Source organism: Physeter macrocephalus, chromosome 14, assembly GCF_002837175.3.
Source record: "Physeter macrocephalus isolate SW-GA chromosome 14, ASM283717v5, whole genome shotgun sequence".
NCBI classification, from domain to species: domain Eukaryota; kingdom Metazoa; phylum Chordata; class Mammalia; order Artiodactyla; family Physeteridae; genus Physeter; species Physeter macrocephalus.
Window position 1 is genome coordinate 98,745,924 of NC_041227.1, and position 19,540 is coordinate 98,765,463.

General features: G+C 49.4%; 1 protein-coding gene across 5 annotated transcripts in view; it reads right to left on the bottom strand.

Annotated features, from left to right (window-relative positions):
- Positions 1-19,540, bottom strand: part of RFFL (ring finger and FYVE like domain containing E3 ubiquitin protein ligase) — a 67,624-nt gene that overhangs the window by 5,525 nt on the left and 42,559 nt on the right. For 4 of the 5 annotated variants that reach the window (XR_003683100.2, XR_003683101.2, XR_008619227.1 and 1 more), the window contains exons 2-4: positions 12,204-12,391; positions 4,950-5,339; positions 831-914 (exon numbers count right to left, since the gene is read on the bottom strand). Coding sequence is in view for 1 of the 5 variants with exons in the window: in XM_024127544.3 (XP_023983312.1) it covers positions 831-914; positions 4,950-5,339; positions 12,204-12,383 (654 nt within the window). In the remaining 4 variants the exon portion in view is untranslated. Of the gene's footprint in view, positions 1-830; positions 915-4,949; positions 5,340-5,432; positions 5,589-12,203; positions 12,392-19,540 lie in introns of those variants that run through there. The other variant, XR_003683108.2, reaches the window with a different exon arrangement.

Here is a 19,540-nt window from a genome sequence, read left to right on the forward strand (position 1 = left end):
AGGCCCGCGTACAGCAAAAAAAAAAAAAAAAAAAAAAAAAAAAAATAGAGAGCACGGTCTCTTCCTGACCCGCCCAGCAGCATGACCCGGGAGAAGGAGCAGCAGTCTGAGGCAGGTGGCCCTGGCTTTGAATCCTGATTCCTCCGCTGATTAGTACTGAATAGTACCAGGCAAGTGGCTCACCTCTCGCAGCCCAACTGCCCCTCCATGAAGAAGAGGCAGCAGACCTGCCCCACAGGGTTGCTGGGACGACTAAACGCAGCAGCACCAGAAACTGCCGAGGATGGTGTTGGTCCTTCTGCCCCGGAGACAGTTCTGCTTTCCCACAAAGGAGCCCACCTCCCGGGCAAGCATCCTCTCTACGCACCCGCGACAATAGCTCCACGGCCCCGATGGCTGTGCCCCCCTGTGCACTAGGCCCGCCACGGCCGAACTCCCTCCCATCTTTCCTCCCGATTATCTGACTTCCTTCCCCTAACAATGGCTACTGTGTGCTAGAAGCAGAAGAAAAGAACAAGATTTGCACGGCGGCACCGGGAGCCGGCCCTCTGGCAGCTCTTACAAAGTCAAGAGACTGGAAACTAATGGGCCGTGTGGCTCCCCAGTCTCCACTGTGACTCACAACTCCACACTAACACACTGCCAGCCACAAAGGTTAACTGGAATGCTAACACTAAACCCCACCCCTGAAAACAGAATTTCAGAAGGACTATCGTCACACACTGATTCTCCTCTCTCCACCCTGAGTCTGCCAAGAGGTTCCTAATAACAGCCTAAGAACGCCAGTGAAAGAGCAAAGGCAAAGGCACAGACCCAAGCAGGGGCCCCACCTGGGTCTCTTCCTCCGCAGGTGCTCTGGCTGTGCTCTCCAGGTAGACGGGTTCCTCTTGGTCCTGAGACACATGGCCATTGGCCTTCCTGGCCATGCTTGTGAAGTGGGCCCCACAGGCCTTGCGGCTTCATTCCGAGACTGGAGGAAGGGAAGGAGCTGTACCCAGGGTTAGAATAAGCCTGCGTTCTGGCTTCATGGGGCGGTGGGGCCGCCTCAGGCTGTCCATCCAGGCAGAACCAGTTGCAGCAGGTTGCCCACATGATAAAATCTGGGAGGGGAGGGGTGGGGAGAGACCAGATCCTGCCCGTGTACACCTCAGGCAGGGGAGCTGTGGGCTGTGCCCTGGCAGCATCTCGGGGCTGAGGGGCAGTCACGACATCCTCACGGCGGCCCCAGGAGTTTGCCGTACAACATCTTTATCCATTCCTCCTCTTGGTCCTGAGACACATGGCCATTGGCCTGTGGGAAGAAAAAGGTGCCATCACATCCACAGAGATGCCCCAGATGTGTGCCCCAGGCCCACAGCATGGGCCTCTTGCCAGCACACACCACATCCAAGACACATTCCCATCTCCCCCGGAAATCTGGAGTCTCACCTAACAGCATTACAAAAGCCTGCTCTTTAACACTGACTTTGTCAGGCAGGGAAGCAAAAGAAAGAGATTTCAACTCTAGAACAAGATGCATTAATTCTGCCCACCGCCAGGACGGCATTAACCGCCACTCACCGTCAATTTAGTCTCAGTTTGAACACTCCAAGTGAAAGGAAGATCACACGTCCACTCCTGTGCTGGACCGTTGTCAAGTTTTTTGCTGATACTGACCTCAAACTACCCTCCCGACAACTTCTGCCCACCGTCCCTGGTTCTGCCCCCAGACCAATGCCAACTATTTTCTTCCCAGCTGTTCATATCATATCTTCCCTTCCTCCACACAAAATCTCCCCCACTTCCTCATCTGGCCCGGATGAGACAAAGTTTCCAGACCCTCACCACCTTATCCCTCTCTTCTGGCTAGTTGCTGCTCTCACATTCTAGAAATATGCTCCAACCAGCAGGGCACACTATTACTGAGAGCTGTCTTGAAACCTGGTCAAAAATTATTATTAGCCTGAGACTATATAAGACAAATGCCTGTGCTTAAGAAGTTTCATTCTGCTTAGAATTCGAACTTCTCAGAAGGTTCCTCCTAGATACCCCTTCAGTTTTTGCCACAGAGTAGTCAGAACCGTGAGCCCCCTAATCCCATTACCACTGAAGCCACAAATCCCTTAAGTAGATCCTCTTCACCCACTGCTCCCAACAGGCAAAGGGCCTGGTGTGAGCCCAGAGCAAAGAGGTGTCTGAGCTCACAGGCCTTTTCCACTGCTCTCAGTAAAGGAAACCAGTCACTCACTGCCTCTAGCCGCTCATCTCAGATTAGGATGCATAATACGGAGCTAATTAAGAACAGGCAAGCAACTACAGTGGCAATGAAGAGTATAAATCACCACCACCACCACCAAAAATGCCAAGGGACAATACGCTCCCACATATAGCACACATGTACGGAGATGCATCCAAAACAACGTCTAGTTTTCTCTTAGATTTACGTCGGTGTGGTACACACTGGCCTCCTGGTGTCACCTTGGAGTTACAAAAAGTCTTTCAGAGCCTAACCTCGTCCTAAGTAGACAGCTTCTTGTATGTCCTTTCTTTTCCAGGAAAGAGAAACTAGATCTCATGCTGCAAAGTATGCTCCTGTCTTTTCAGTTTGCCCACTGGCTAAACCAAAATCTACAATGAATGTGGGTCCACAGTTGTGCTTATTCCACACACTTCCTTCACCAGCAACTACTGCCAGGACATTAAAGGTACAGGAAAGGGGGTTTCCCTGGTGGCACAGTGGTTGAGAGTCCGCCTGCCGATGCAGGGGACGCGGGTTCGTGCCCCGGTCTGGGAAGATCCCACATGCCGCGGAGCGGCTGGGCCCGTGAGCCATGGCCGCTGAGCCTGCGCGTCCGGAGCCTGTGCTCCACGACGGGAGAGGCCACAACAGTGAGAGGCCCGCGTACCGCGAAAAAAAAAAAAAAAAAAAAAAAAAAGTACAGGAAAGGGCCCTGGTAGGGTGAGTGGTACAAGCAGATTTGCATCCTGGGTGCAGCTCGCTGTAGAATCGTCAGGCAGCCGCACAAGTTACTTCGCTTCCCCTGTTTTTCTGGCTGACAAAATGCAGACCTCACCAGAACCGGGGACGTGAGCTGACCTGAAGGCCCTCTGAAAACATCAGAGAAGTACCCAGTGAGATCCGGTACACAGTGTCACCTGTGGGTGCAGTCTGGAAACTTCTGATTAATGAAAGGAAGCTTAAAACCGACTCCATTCATTGGAAAAGCCACCTGAAGGTTCTTGAGGGAAAAAAAAAATCCCTCAAGGCACTCTCCTGGCTCCCCATAAACAGAGCGAAAGCACTTAACCAAGCAAAGGGAGGAAGTCAAAGCAGGAGCCCAAACCTGTCCAGCAGACAGAGCCAGAGCTGAGGGAAGAGTAAAACTCCAGAGCGTGCTGGGGAGAAAGCAGGCTCAAGCCAACAAGGGAGCTGCTGAGTTTCCTGAAGGTAAAGCGTGCTATCACAGTGGCCTTTATGCCTCAGTGCTCGTCAGAGCTGAATCAGGGGGCCCCGTCCTGGCAAAGGAGGTGATCATAAACAAGAGGCAGCAGCCATCCACATCCTGTGTGGGAACTGACAACACTGGCACGTGCCTGCTCTAGGCGGCTCAGAGCCCTTTAGACGTGAGATCACGCTACTCAGTCCTCCCAACATCCTGGCAAGAGCAAAAGTGGTCTGGATTACTAACCCCATTTCATGGTTATAGGCTCAAACCTCACCCAAACTGACCCAAGAGTCAGTGACAAACTGGATGTGGAGACCGGATTTCTTAGGTCCTAATCCTCCCGCTATTGCCCAAGCCATGTAAGTAAAAGGCTCACTAAGGCACTACGGGACGCCATCGTGCCTTACACAAGGGTGAGGTCCGCCCGCAACACTCTAATCCAATAGTTGGTTTCTGCGTCTACCTTCCCCCTTAGAGGGGCTTTCTCAGCACAAAAGCAATGTGTTACTCATTTCTGTACTTTCCACGCCTGGTTCATATTTCAGTCGATGTGCTGCTCTGAGCTTACCATTCCCAGGCCCCACGAGGATGCTGGTAAGGCTGCTTACTGTTCAACGGCCCGCCAACCACTGCCCCACCCAGACAGAGGCTGGCAGGAGAAGCAGCACCCTTGTCTTAGTCACAGTGTTTCCCCACTCTCCCTTCCCTCTACATGTTCCTTTTCTTCCTTTGTGCCTTGTGACGGTCACTGAGGAACGGAGCTACCCATCCGGCCAAGGAAGACCGTAACAAAGGTGAGTAAGTAGGAGGGCAATTTGAACCAAACTAAATGCAAAGACTACCAGTGAGTTTTCTCAAAATATTTCTGAAAAATGAATTTTTAAAAACTCTCTAACTGGGATATGTACATATTAAAAACAAACAAAAGGGCTTCCCCGGTGGCGCAGTGGTTGAGAGTCCACCTGCCAGTGAAGGGCACACGGGTTCGAGCCCTGGTCCGGGAGGATCCCACGTGCCACGGAGCAGCTGGGCCCGTGCGCCACAACTACTGAGCCTGTGCGCCACAGCTACTGAGCCTGCGCTCTAGAGCCCGCGAGCCACAGCTGCTGAGCCCACGCGCCACAACTACTGAGGCCCGCACGCCTGGAGCCCATGCTCCGCGACGGGAGAGGCCACTGCAGCGAGAGGCCTGCGCACTGCGGTGAAGAGTAGCCCCCACTCGCCTCAACTAGAGAAAGCCCACACGCAGCAACGAAGACCCAACGCAGCCAAAAAAAAAGAATAAATAAAATAAAAAATTAACAAACAAACAAACAAACACAAACACCCAGTACCGTGCATCAATATCCCTGAAAAAAGCCAAAACGTGAGTCGGATGTCCAGAAAACATCATCCCTCATCAGTAAGCAGAAAGGCGTCACATAATCCAGACACTTAACCTTGCCCCACTCCCACGGTGCAGGCGGGAGAGGAAAATGAGCCCTCCAACTGGCAGAGATGGTGTGGCTGCAAACGGGCCCGTACCTGCTGCCGGTCCCGAGCCTGGGCTGGGGGTGAAGAAGGGAGGCCGGGTGAGGTAGGAGGTACCGTGCTGGTGTGAGGCTGGGTCAGGAAGGCCTGCTGCTCCGGGGAGTCCGGGGACAGGCTGGGGGCGTGAGTCCTGCCCTCCTGGGAGATTACAGGCTGCTGGCCAAGCACCAAGAACACCAGCTCCTCTTTCTCCCGGCACATTTCGGTAGAGATGTCATGGAGGCTGAGATAGTCCCTCAGGTCCTTCACCTTCATCTTCATGAGCTCCTCCCGCTGAAAAGCTGTAGCTCGGAAACGCTGGCAGAGAAGGCAGAGGCGGGGCCCACTCCCCACTTGGCTCGAACAGGCCACGCAGAAATTCTTCTTACAGTCCAAGCAGGTCTGCTGCTTAGAGCAAGAGGCAGAGGAAACCACGTCAGACAGTGAGAACAAGACAGTGCAATGGGAGCTGGGCGAGACCTCCCCCATCACTCTTACTTTTACTGAGCTCCTCCTCTCCCTGCGGGTGCAGGCTACCTTGCAGATTTCAGGGTAAAAGCCACTCGGAGGTGGCGCAGCCCCTGTAGGCATCATGTATCCACATACAGGACACTACGTGGAGTGTTCCGTCGGAGGTTTACTTTATTCATTTTACTGATAGAGAAATGGAGGCTATTAATTAAGACTACCAGCTTCAGGATAAAAAACCCCCGCATTTCTATTGTCTCCCTCCTCCATTTCTTGTGGCGTCACCTTGGGGGTGTAACTTAGCCTCTCTGGCCCTCAGTTTCCTCATCTGTAAAGCAAGGCGATAACAGCAACTACCTCATAGGACTGTTGTAAAGTTAAGAGATAATGCATTTAGTATATCTGACACATGAGTCTTCAATAAGTGTTCAGTCTTTTAATTATTCTTGAGAGGAAATACAAGCCAATGATAAGAGTCAAGATTCAAATCCTGAACTATGATTCTTTCTACTTTATCGCTGAGATAAGAAAGCAAATGCATAAAGGTTATGGTGGTGACTGTTGCTACTATTAATGGTATTAATTAAATTACTGAGGGGCCACTATGTGCTAGAGCTAGACGTGGCTTGTCATTTAATTCTCAAAGCAACCCCGCAAAGTAGGTGTTCGCGCACCTCCGTTTTACAGACCGAGCACCTGAGGCCTAGAGAGATTAAGTCCCACCCTAACGGGCCGGCAGTGAAGGGTGGGGCTGGAATTCACACTCGAGGTCTGTCTGAGCTTGGTGCCCACAGCCAGGCTCACGCTGCCTAACTCAGCCCCAGGCGAGCCTACAGCTGGGCCGAGTCCAGGGCCTGGCTCTCCCATCTCCCAACTGCCAACCCAGCGCCCCGTCTGCAGAGGCCGGGGCCCAGGCCCCACCCCCACCCCAGGAAGGCCCACTCAGAGTGCTGGGAACTCAGTGGTGCCTGAGAGCCTACCCAGGACAAATATTTAGTCAGCTACAGGAGGCCTTCTGGACGTGATTAGGGAGCTCTCGTCTGTGAAAGTACAGGGTGTCTCAGACGGGCCACGAGAGCGCCTGGCAGGCAAGCTGGTACCGCCTGGCAGCAGCGCCTCCCAGGATCACAGACGACACAACTCCTGAAGGCTTTGTCAGCTCACAGGAAGCAAATCCTCGGCCTCTCGCCCCGCAGGCTGACCGAGCGCGGTGACATCTGACTGAGGCCTGTTCCAGCCACCAGCAGGCCACACGCCACCAGACGGGTAATCCCTGGGCCCACGGGGCTGGTCCCAGAGGGCACCCTCACTCATCCTTTAGAGAAATTCAAAACTTTTCATCCTGTGGTGACTTAAGTATTAACCTAAAGATTTCCACTCCCTCTTTTCTAAGTATAGAAAGCTATTCAAGCTAACCAGAATGCCCAGGAGACTGAGATTCCCAGAGTTGAAATCACAGATACCCTTGTGTGGCACTGAAGTTAAAGTCTGCATAGCCGATGTCATTATAGTGAGTTCCCTCTAAGTGTCATTCGTGCAGTAAAGGAAAACAAGCATAATGCTTACCATCGTTTTGACTGGTGATACTTAGAAGCTGGGGAAGGACACACATCAAGCTCCCTTATTCTCTACACAGTTATAACCAGACAATAAAATGTTCAGCGACTGACTGGAAAGGACGCATGGCTGCACCCGCTTCATGAGGGCTCTGGGACCAGTAGCCACTCAGGTGGAAACCGGATGTTTTTGGGTATTGGGGGTTCAGTCATATCTAAAGCTTTTCTGTCGGGCAATGAGACGTGCTTAGGATGACAGAGTGAAACGACGAGGCCTCCGTGTAATAGAGCTGTAGGTCCTGACGTGGAACATGACCTAAGTCAATGCAGTTTGGTAAAGACCCAGCTTGACAGAATTAAAGGGCCCGAGCTGCTCAATCAGCCAGATCTAAACAACTCTCTTCTTCAAAGGCGTGCAGCGTATTGGATGCAAGATCAGAATGCAAAGGCAGCAACCAACCCAGCTTCTCGTTACCCCACAGCTCGCCAGGGACTCTCAAGTCCCGGCATCGGCATCTGAAACACACCCTACAGGAAAGAGTAAGACAGCGCTCTCTTGAGGCTAAAACCTCAGTTTGCGGAGGCAGAAGAGAACAAAGGAGAAGGAAGAAGCAGCTGTCAACAAATGTGGGCAGAACAAGCAAGGGAAACGCATATGTATAAATTCTAGCAAACGGTGCAAACTGACTCACGAGGTCGCGTGAAACTTGACCTAGGGGAGCCGATGAGCCTGCACAAATGCCAGGAACACAGGCAAACACCAGCATAGGGAGGCTGGCAGGGGCACCCGCCTTTGCCAGTCCACCCTTCCTTGTTCTACCCTCTCCCCAGCCCCGTTCCCGGGAACAGGGTGGGCCCACTTTCTCAGCCCACCAGCCCCTCCTCCTAGCCATCCTGCCCATAAGCATCCCCTCCCGCAGCCCACCGGGAGGAAAGGGGCAGCCCGAGGCGTGACACACTAGGATTGAGTCCTAGCTGGTCACGTCCCAGCTAAGGGAACTTGTGCAAAACAGATAACCTCCCAGAGCGTCAGATTCTCACCTGTAAAGTCGGAAGCTCAGCCTACCTCAAAGGACTACTCAAGTACTACATGAGCTAAGGCACAGCAAACCTCAGCGTGCGGTGGGCGGCGCAACGCACTTAAAGGTAACACCGTCACCTCCTTTTCCCCTTCCCCCGAGACTTGAGTATCTCTTCCACGTTCCCAAGTACAACCTCCCTGCCAGGCCACCTCCCCAGCCTCCTGCTCAACCTGGTCAGCTCAAGAGGCTGGGCGCCAAACTCCCTCCAAAATTGTCAGGGCTGCTGCTAGACCATATGTAGGTGTTACCAATACAGATGGGATAGGAGGCTTGTGGCAAATCCCAGCCTGCCATTTCTCTCTGAGACTGGAAACTCTGGGAAGGCAGGGCTCCATCTTTCTTACTACGTCCTCTCTACAAAGTCCTAAGTGCTCTCTGGACTTTGTACCCAATGAGCTCACGATGAAGAAAGGAAAAAGAGACGGCAGGATCCCTGTAATCACGTCAATTCAAACACTTCTAGAAAAGACATTTTAAAAGCTTGCAGCTGTTAAATGCCAAACCCTTAAGATAAGATGCTGATCCACTTAAGCATGAAATTACAAGTGCAAAGTTCTCGTAGGAGAAAACATCCTTACTATTCACAAAATTCACTGTGAATTACACAAAATTAATCCATCCCTTTGTGGCAAGAAAATATTGTACCAATAACCATCTTTTACCTTCCAGTCTGGAACTTTCTTTCCCCCCCCCACAAAAGCTCTTCTTGCTACAGAAGCTTTCTTTTTGTCTCCTTGTGTGGCTACGTATTTGCCCCCATCTTCCTGTCAGACTACAGGCTCCCTACTAAGGAGGGATGACTTTCTTCATCTCTGCCTGCCTAGCCCACGCAATGTCTGACACACAGTAGACACTGAATAATATATTTTCCAGTGAACCACTGAATAGGAAAAAAACTTATTTTAATCACCGTCAGGCTCCTAGGCACCCAGACCGATTCTCTGCCTTCTTTAGTTTGACCTCCTCCTCCTCCTCCTCCTCCGTTTCCTCTGTCTTCATCAGCTGCGTGCCCTTGTTATCTTAGTAGCTAAAATACCTGTTGTATCTGAGTCTCAAATCTTTCATCTGTAAAATGGGTTAACAACCACTTCTTCACAAGGTCTGGCACAAAGAGTCGCTCACTAAATGGAAGCTACCTCGAGCAGTCTCAGCCTCCACCCTACACCAGGCTCTGGGAACTTCCCGCCAGGTGTGCAGGAGCTTCCTAAGTGCTACTCCTATGGCTCCATCAAATTACCCTCCTCATGAAGCCACGTCTGCTCCCTGAAATGGGATCGATCAGGCTGCTGCTTTGTTCAAAATCCTTCTGATGCTTCCTTGTTGTCTGGTGGTGACAGGCTCCTTACCACGGCAGTCATGGCCCTTTACCACCTGATCCCAAACTTGCTGCCCTAACTTCCCTGGGACCCTACACTCTGGCCAAACAGGCCACTCACAGTTCCCAAATCCACCTTGAACTTGCTCCACATCTGGTGCTCTTACCTCAGCCACTGCTTTGCAAATCAACACACTTTCCTTCATCCGGCTAGAATTATCAATTTACCAACAATGCCTGACGCCCTAGTACTTAACTTATGCAATTGACTATTATTAGTTCTTTGTAAATGTGGGCCTCCTCGACCAGACAGTAAGCTCCCTAAGGGAAAGACCTATGTCTTAGTAGTCTCTCCACAAAACTGTAACCTCCAGCTACTAGCATGCTGCTGGGACAGAACCAGCCCTCAGTGAAAATCTTCAGCATGGAAATGTCAGCCATAAACTGATGAAAATAGAGACTCTCTGGTCTACTTCCTCTTTTTCAAACTGCTCTCAACTCAGCAGTCCATTCGTTCATTCATTCATTTATTTTTAAAATTTTATTGCCTACCTACCACGTGTCAGTCACTGTTCTAGACACTGCGGAAAAGTTGTGAACAAAATTGACAAAATCCCTTATCCTATGTGCCATCTGAGAAGACAGGCAACCCACAAGCACATGTATGTTGGGTGGTGATAACCACTCTAAAGAAAATAAGGCATCTTCCCACCCTGACCCAACCATCATTCTCCTTTCTCTGGGGGCAGTTTCTTTGTTCATTCACGTTCTCTCTTCAGGCTGAGCAATGTCAAGAACTCGCTAGATCCCCTGGTTCTCTCAAGTTTCCAATGTGCTCGACATGCTTATCCTGAGCCTGGATCACCACCACCGTCCTCTCTGTGCTTTCTCTCCATTTCCACTCCAGAGGATAACTGACTTTTTTTTAAAAAGGGGGTGGTGGTGGTGGTTTCAAACAAACCTATAGCAAATTCATGCTGCTTCCTTTATTTGTTTGTTTATTTTTTAATTAATTTTTTTGGGGGGGCCGCTCCACACGGCTTGCGGGATCTTAGTTCCCCGACCAGGGATTGAACCCACGCCCTCGGCAGTGAAAGAGACGAGTCCTAACCACTAGACCGCCAGGGAATTCCCCATGCTGCCTCATTTAAAGGAGGGTTTTCCCTATTCCTTTCTTGCCAATTACTCTGCCACTTCAGCTGGCCGTTCCTAGCATTTCTCACAATGTAACGATGAAAACAGCATGAGCTTTGACGTCCAACAGACTCTTGATGTACTTGAGGAGTCCTTGAAACTACTACCTTAGATAAAGGGAACAATTTCTTCATCTGTAAAATGGGAACAAATGATAGTAGTACACACATCATAGGCTGTTGTAAGGTTTCAGTGAGACAACGCATCTGAAATGCCAGGCTCAGTGCCAGGCACATGACCAGGACCCGACAGCCCTCCTTCCATCTCATCTCAGACCCTAACTCCACCCCACCGTCTCCACCACCGACAGCACTGAGGCCACGTGGCCCCAAGTTCCTCCTACTCGCCACTTCAGTCTCCATCATGGACTGAACCTTTCAGCCTACATATAAAAGGAGAGGCACCCCTGCCCACCAAGCCACAGCCCCCTGGCCTGCAGGAGCCTCTCTGGTTGAGTTCTCAGTGACTGGGGTAGCCAAGCAAACCACAACAAAGCTTGGCTATGTGCCCACCTTCCCCGCACTGCAGTGAGGTGTAGGCAAAATACAACCTATAAGGCAAAATGCCAATCCTCCATTGTCTTACAGTTACAAAGGGGTGGCTGGTCAACATTTTGAGCTGCAGAAATTCTGACATGCTGACTTGTCTTCGGGGAGAAAGCTTGAGAGTCAAAGACCTATGTTTGAATCCTGGCTCTGCCCTTTAATAACCAGGTGATCTTGGGGCACTACTTAAGTAGAGGAGAAAGAATGAGTATTTTAATGTCTCCAGTGCTGTCAGGAACTTGACGGTTTCCTTTTTACCTGTTAAACTTTAAGCCTTAGTTTCTCGTATGTAAAGTGGGAGTGTAGGGACCCTAAAACCTACATCATAGAGTTACTGTGAGGATTGAATGAAACAAAACCTCTATAAATTGCTTAAAATAGTCCCTGGCATACAGCAGGTGGTTTAGAAAGTATTTTTTCCTCTCAAATTTCTCATTATCATCATTTTAACATCACATTCTAGGCTGCAAACCTCTCATTCTGCAGAAGAAGACAGATGCAGCAGTTCTCTTCTCCGGGTCAGGGCTCACCTTCGGCCCCAGGCATGCTTACCACAGACAGAGGGATGGCCCACACCCGTACACCATGGCCCAGCCAGTGATTTTACCTCCTGCTCGCTAATCTGGAAAACACGGCTACCATGCATTTCAAATGAAATGGCAACAGTAAATAAGCTCTAGTCTTCATCTTGTTAGGGTCCTGACGTACCTGAGATGTCCTTGACACTGTTTTCAATAAAGAGAACAAGTTCACCTGCAGCTAGGCTTTATACGACGGCAGCTAATGCATCGCGCCGGGCACGCTTCGCAGCTTAGCGCGTTTTATTCCCACAACACTGCGAGATGAGAAGATGAATCTCAAGACAGGTTAAGTCAGACAGCTAGGAGGTGGCCGAGCTGCTATCAGAATTCAGATCTAGCTGGCTCTAAATCTATGCCAAGATGTGTTGCTTTTGCTTGGTCAGTTTTAATACTTTTGTGAAAGGACAGGTCTGGGTCGCCAGCTTTTGCACAGGCAAAGGCCAGGGGCAGGCACCATGGAAGGGTCAGCAGACCTGCCTGAGGGCCTTAGGCTACAGCAGCCGAGCAGGCCGAGAGGTCGACACTCACCTTCCTGGCCATGCTTGCGAAGTGGGCCCCGCAGGCCTTGCAGTTTGGTTCCGAGCCCGTGGGGGAAGGGAAGGAGCTGTACCCAGGGTTGGAATAGGCCTGCGTCCTGGCTCCCTGGGGCGGCGGGGCCTCCTCAGGCTGTCCATCCAGGCAGAACCAGTTGCAGCAGGTTGCCCACATGATAAAATCTGGCACGAGGGAGAAAGGGGGAAAGGTCAGAGTTAAGACACAGCTTGACGGCGTCCCCATTCCTGAGGGCACAGGTGAGCGGTGACATCGGTCCACACCTCCCATCACAGTCAAGGTGAGGACAGACTTTCGGGGGCCACCAACTTCCTACTGCCTCCTGCACCGCGCCTGCTGCCGTCACAGGAAAGGTGCGCACAGACGCCTGATCGGCAGGACAGGCCGGCACAGGCAGCAGAGCTGGCACGCTACCTTTGAAAGGTTGCTGATGCCTGTTTGGGTTTAATCTGAGAGCTTTACTTCAAACAAAATCTTCTGTCTTAGCAATTACAAGTGGCCTAACAGCCATTTTATTCAGGAACGTGACTTTGCCCCTAGAGCTCAGACGAGATACAGCTCTATCATACACACGTGTACAGTTCCACACTCACAGTGACCAGGAGGCGGGAGGATCATTACTTCCTTTATTTAGATGAGGCAACCCAGGCTCAAAGGAATCAAGGTCACACAACTAATACACAGAGAACGGAGATTCCGAAAACCCAGCTCTTCTGACTCTAAACCTAACGTTCTCTTCCCTATACCACGTTGCCCCCTGGTTTCCCCTCCCACCAGCCAGCAGAACTTACGTACGTCTGACCCTACATCAACGTCTACCACGGCACCTGTAATAGTTATGCTTTTTTTCTACCACTAAACCATACATTCCTTGAGGGCAGGGACCACTTCTTATTCATGTCTGTTCTGTACTCAGCAGTGTCGTGCACACAGCAGATGCTCCACAAATGTTTGCTTCCTTGCTGAATCAGTGCCTCTGCGGGCTTATTAAGAAGTTTTGGGTTATTACTTCCATTTTACATATCGAATACAGGAATTAGGGGCTGGGGGGTGGACGATTTTTTGAGATCACAGAACAAAGAGGGTCCAATCTCTCAAATGTCAGAATAAACTAAACATTGAAAGGGGGCCCGCTAAAATGCCAAGCACTGCTGTAATGAAGTGAAACGCGCTTTTCTCAGTAGACCAAGGTAGTCAGGATGGACACTGTGAGCCTGAACTCTGCTTACAGAGATAACGAATGAAACATGTCTGTGTATTAACGATCAGTTCACACAAAAGAATGGTTACTTTGTGCTCTGCCTCCTGACTCGCTGAAAGTGCCTTTGTTAGATCAGAGTTCAAAGACGTAGTAAGCTGGGAGGAACTAAGACGCCAACGGGTTCCACCTTGGTTATATTTTCGAGGAAAAGAAAGAGGCCCAGCAGGAGGAAGGAACTTCCCGGTTCACCCAGCTATAACCTTCGGCCTCGTGATTACTCCAGGGCCTTTCCAGCTTCCCAACACTGCCTCCAATAATACATGCATTCACTTTTGCAGGCATGTCTGATTAATACCTGTGTCACCCAGTGGCCTATGACCCCCATGAGAGCAGGGACCATGACAATCACACAGTGCCCAGCAGATGGGTGGCTCAACAAGTACTACTGAATGAATGAATCACATACAATATTTAAAGATTAACTAACCACACATTTGTTCCATTTCCTTCACATCAAAAACATTTCTCTCTGACTCACTGTGACTTGTCGGAAGACTCTCAATTCCCAGAAAACGGGGACTTAATCTGCCTTACGAATTCGCAAGGAATAATGAAGCCCAGAGCAGTTAAATAACTGAGTTATTTGTTGGCAAGACACTGCAGGCAACAGCAGAGTAGCAGCCCTCCGAAAGAGGAAGTTTGTAACTCTTTAAATCACCTGTTGATGGAAGCATCTGAAACAGTGTGTAATAATACAAAGATCAGAGGATCTGGAGTCTGAAGACCTGGGCTGTTACCTACCTCTAACAAGTCAGAGCCTTTCTGTACTTCATTTTTCTCATCTGACATTCTCCAGGCTGTAAAGCACTAAATAAACCTTAGTTGTTGCTACTAGCATCATAACAATGCTTTCACTGCAATGTCTCTGAGACAGCACAGGTAAAGAGTAAACCTAGAGATTTCACAATTACCATTTGGCTTTCTGGGCTTGTCCCAAATGTGGACAGATAGATCTTTGAAAGAATCAGCAGGATGGGTGAATTAACTGAATGAGGTCAGGGGAAGGGGAATAGCAGAGCAGCCTTGAGACAAAGCTGTGGGTGGTTCACTAACTTGTCAAATCCTCCACTCATTCGTGCGTGCAGCCCTTAGAGGAGCCAATGCCTTGCTGTCTCCAATGCTAGGTGAGTATGGTCGATTACCTAAGTTCATGGTCTAGTAGGGGAACTAGAAATGTAAAACCAAAAATTGAAATTTCAGGGTGATCAGTGCTTTAACGGAGGTTTGTGCAGTGTAAGGGGGTTACAAAGATGGGAACAATGATCAGCTCCTCAGGGGTGGAGGAGTGACCAGGGAAGACATATCCTATTGAGACAGGCTGGGACCCCGAGACCCTTTGCTGCAATGCTTCACCTGGACAAACGTCTCCTGGAGCAACAAAATACAAATAAACTATAAGGTACTAAAAATAACTACGTGCATGCACTGGGGCAAATTATGGACAAGATACAAAAAGACCAAAAACCCAACTGCCACTCCTAAAGAGCCAGGAGCGAAGGCAGGGAGCAAAAGCAGGGCACTGCGCATGACCCCTGCACACACCACTGCCAGAGGGGTGGGCAGAACACCCCAGCCAGCCCTCCAGTCTGACCCCTGGACCTGCTCCTACCCTCATCCCACATAAGGAAACAGCTTGCACCCCTGCTCAGCAAGGCAGCAAGCAAGGCAACCTCCTGCTTGTTTTTGCTCCCTCCTGCTGCAGCAGGGGCCCCAGTAAAGCCTTGCCTGAATATCTCATCTGGCCTCTTATCAATTTCTATTGATAAAGGAGGCCGAGAACCCTGGTCGGTTAACACTATTATGGACCAGAAAGTCAAGAGCAAAAAGACTTTTCAAGAAAAAACCAAGAGCATGCACCAGAGCATTAAAGAAACTACAAAATGCTTGGTTGGGTCAAAGGTAAGGGTAAGGGTGGCTGAGAGCACAGCAAGTAAACAAGCAGCCATTTTTAAAAAAAAAACCTTGTATTCCATGGTAAGGAGTCTGGACTCTATCCTATAGGTAGTGGGACACAATGAAGGGTTCAGACAACCAGGTTGTGCAATCTTATTTGCATTTTAGAGTGGCCACTTACAGCAGTAAGCGGTGTGGAGGACAAATCTGAGAGGGGCAGGCTGGAAGAAAGATATGAGGATATGGGCAAAAGAGAAAGGGACAGCTAGATCTGTGACAAACTTAGCAGGATGTGGCAATGAACTGAAGAGGTGGGGGGGAGGGGAGAGCAGACGCTGGCTCTCTGAGTTACACAACAGGAGAGAGAGTGGAATGGTTGACTGGGATAAAGCCCTCGGGAAGAGCATGTGTCTGTGTGTGAAATGGGGAGCGGGGGCAGGTTAAGATTCTGAGTTGAGTTTTGTACCTGTGGGACCTGCTGATGTATGCACAGCACCGTGTCAGCTGAAGATAAAGGTTTGCGGATCCTCGCCTACTGGAAAGTATGCACAGTCAGAGAGGGCCAGAAGGCTGGTTAGACAGTCTGGGGCAGAAGAGAAGCCAGCCTGGGAGAGCCCTCGGGAACGTGTGATCTGAAGAGCAAGCAGAGGAGAACCAACCAGCACAGAGGAAGGAACGACGCATGCTCAGAGGTGGGAGGACAGGAACAGTGCCTTGAATTTCAAAAAGAAATTTTCAACGTTGTCTAATGACCCAGAGAGGAGAACACGCGGAAGAATGCGATGGACCTAGTTTTAGGAAGCTGTGAGTGTGCTCCATGCCCGAGCAGTTTAGGAAGAGACAAGCTGACCGGTAACCACAGGTTGGGAAGTGAATGAGAAGTGAGGACTTGCCAGACTTTAAGGATAAATTATTCCTTCTAGAAACGTTTGACTGCGAAGGGAAGAGAGAAGGCAGCAGAGGTCATGAGATAAGAGAAATGTAGACGTATTCATAGACCGCAGAGGAAACCCCCCAAGACTAAGAGCTGAAGGAAGAAGGGAAGCTGGCAGTGAATGACGGGAGCGACAACCAAGAGCGGGGAGAACAGTGACCAAGCGATGAGACGTGGGGATGGGCTACGACCTCCTTCACCAGAGGGTGGAACAGAGGTGAAGACAGATGGAACCAAAGACAGGCTGACGGCATTAGCAGAGAGAGATGGAAGAATGAAATATTTAACCACAAGAAGAAAACACTCTCCTCCACACAAGGGGAATCCACGTGTTGCAATTTTTTTCCCTAAGAGGTAAAGACTTTGTCACGGAACGGGTAGACCCACTCGGTAAGGCACCATCAGTCGGGAACTCTGGAAAGCCGGCCAGCTGTACCTTGTTTCATTTCATGTGCTTTTACAAGCACTTGGGAAGCACCAGATGTGCTGGGCACCGGGGAGACCAAAAGTGAATTCCACAAGGTCCTTGCCCCGGGGACTCTGGGCCCAGTCAGGCACGATATATATACAGCTCAACTCGGCCCTCCTGGTACAGAAGCTAAGAAAGCTTTTCCTTAGCTGGGAATCAAGAGGACCTGTCTTCCTCAGCACTATTTCCATCCTCTAACTTTGGCTCTAAACTTAACTGCCTGCCTCCTCTGAACAGCTCTGAAAGAAACGCCGTCAGCCTGTTGGAGTATTTGGCTACTCTTACAAGGACCTGGCTGTGTGGGAAGACTTGAAATTTGCCCCTTGGTTATTCCACCGGCCCCACGTATGGGTGGAGAATGCAGCCTCATCCTGGGGTTGTGGGTGTGTGGGCAGCGGTCACTGGGGAAGAGTCTCCAGTGCTAAAAAGACCTTAGACCTGCTCACCCTAACAGAACAGGCCCACTGAAGTCAGCAAACTAGGCTTCTACTCTTTGTGACGTATATTTAACTACCAAAACACACACTTCTTAATGTGGTCTTGCCAAACTGGAAAGCCCTAAGCCTAAATAAGAACTATATTCAGGGTCATTTCAGGGAGTGAAGGCAAAGAGTTTGTCATTTTAACACTGCCGTACAAATACCATTCTTCTTTGGGGAGTACGTTGCATCCATCAGCCCTAAACAGAGACACACATGTGGCATCTATTACTTAAGGACTGAAAGTGGAACCAACTGTGGGATGTATAAAGAATTCTCCCTAGGTTGACAACTGTGAAAAACTTCTCTCTTATCTGCAAACCTCTTTCTGATCTGCAAAGAAAATTATCATCAAATCTTCACCGAGGGCTTGAAAATTCCTTCGCCAATTCCCCTCACCCTCTTCAGAAAAGATGGGACTTGGCGATCTAATTTCCAAATACAGTCTGACTGCGCTCCTACTGTGTTTGTTTGAAACCTGCCAGGCTCTCCTCTTCCAATTTGCCTAAAGGGTAAAGAAGACGGGAGATGTAGGGCTGGGGTGAACACGAAAATGTACTATTCCCTGCGGAGGACCCAGCGGTAGGAGGCAAGGACGGCTAGCTCGCACATGGGGTTTTGTCAGCTTGATAAGTAAGCTGGTATTTCTCGGGAGACGGAACGCTGTTGAACAGGAAAATTACAGTGCTGAGAACAGGATAAGATAAGTGACCTATTCCAGGTAGGCTGAGTACAGCCATAGTTAGAGGCAAGAGGGCAGATACTGTTATTTCTCCCTATTAAGTCCTAGAATACTAAGTAATTTTAAAACAATCACTTCTCTACTTGTCCGCCTGCTCGAGACGAATGATTTTAAGTGGATCAGTGGTTGTCATGGACTTTCCCATGGAAGAGAGAAGAAGGGTCAGAATGGACCCACGGAGTAAAAAGGTCAGAACATCAGCATCTTAGTAAAATCTCTGAGTGTGCAATGCAACTCCAAAACCACCTTGCTAACCACCAAAATCTAAGGCACTAAAGTTGAGGCCCCCAAGATTCTCATCCAATCTGTTCTGATTTTAGTTAACTGCTCTGTGTCCCAAGCTACAGGCTTTACCCGGATGCAGAGACAGCAACATCTTGGAATTAACATACTTATGGTGAACCCACCGTATAAGACATTACAAAAATCCTTTGGAAAAAACCTAATTAAAATGCCCCCAATCCTCAAAGAAGTACCTTTATGACATGACAAATCAGAAAATGGCTAGTTGCAAGCCTTAAAGAATCATCTCCAGTTTATTGAGGGTGGTTTGCCTACTGTCACTACTGTATTGCTGGAATTATCAAAAGCATCTATGCTGCTAAGTGCAGAAAGGAAAGTGTCCAACGTTCTGGAACATTAATACAGAATGGTCTTTGCTTCATCTTGTATATCATCCTTAAAAAGCAATTAAAGGATGACTTTGAAAGGAACTGCAGTGCAATGGCTTTGAAAGGAAATGCTACGAAAAACCTCTCAATATGGCTTAGCCATGCCTCTCTGAAATAACTGTACAAGTAATTACATATTCTGAGAAGTAAAGAAGAAAGTAGCCATACTCTGCCGGAAGAATGCTGCTTATCTGCCAGGCACTGAGCTAGGTACTACCTAGTGTTATCTCATGTGATTCTCACAACGATCTGGCAAGGCAGATTAGTTCTTCCCATTTTCAGGTAAGAAAACCAAGGTTCAGAGAAGTTAAGTAACTCGCTAAAGGTCATAGCTAATGGGCAGTAAAGCCAGAATTTGAACCTAAGTCGCTTAGACCCTGAAGCCTACACTCCGTAGGCCACAAGAGAAGTGTTCCCGATTCCACCAAAAAAAAAAAATATATCAGTCTGTCTGCCCCGCAGCCTATTACCCCCTGAGCGTCTGCTTTCCACCTCTACTGGAGCTTTCCCATCAGCACACAGACACTTTCCAGGACCTCCCAGACTTAAAAAACTCTTCCTTGTCATAATGCATGTACAAATTACAATCACAATGTGTTGCCACCAAACACCCACTGGAATGGCTAAAATGGAAAAGACTGATACTAGCAAGTGTTGACAAGGATTTTTTGCTGGCAAAAAATATGAACTGGCACAACCACTTTGTAAACACACACACACCCCCACCAGGGCTTTGCAATTCCACTTCCAGGTACATACCCAACAGAAACATGTTTACCAAAAGAAGTATACAAGAACGTTTGCAGCAGTTCTATTGTAATAGCCCCAAGGTGGAAAAGATCCAAATGTCGATCCACAGTAGAA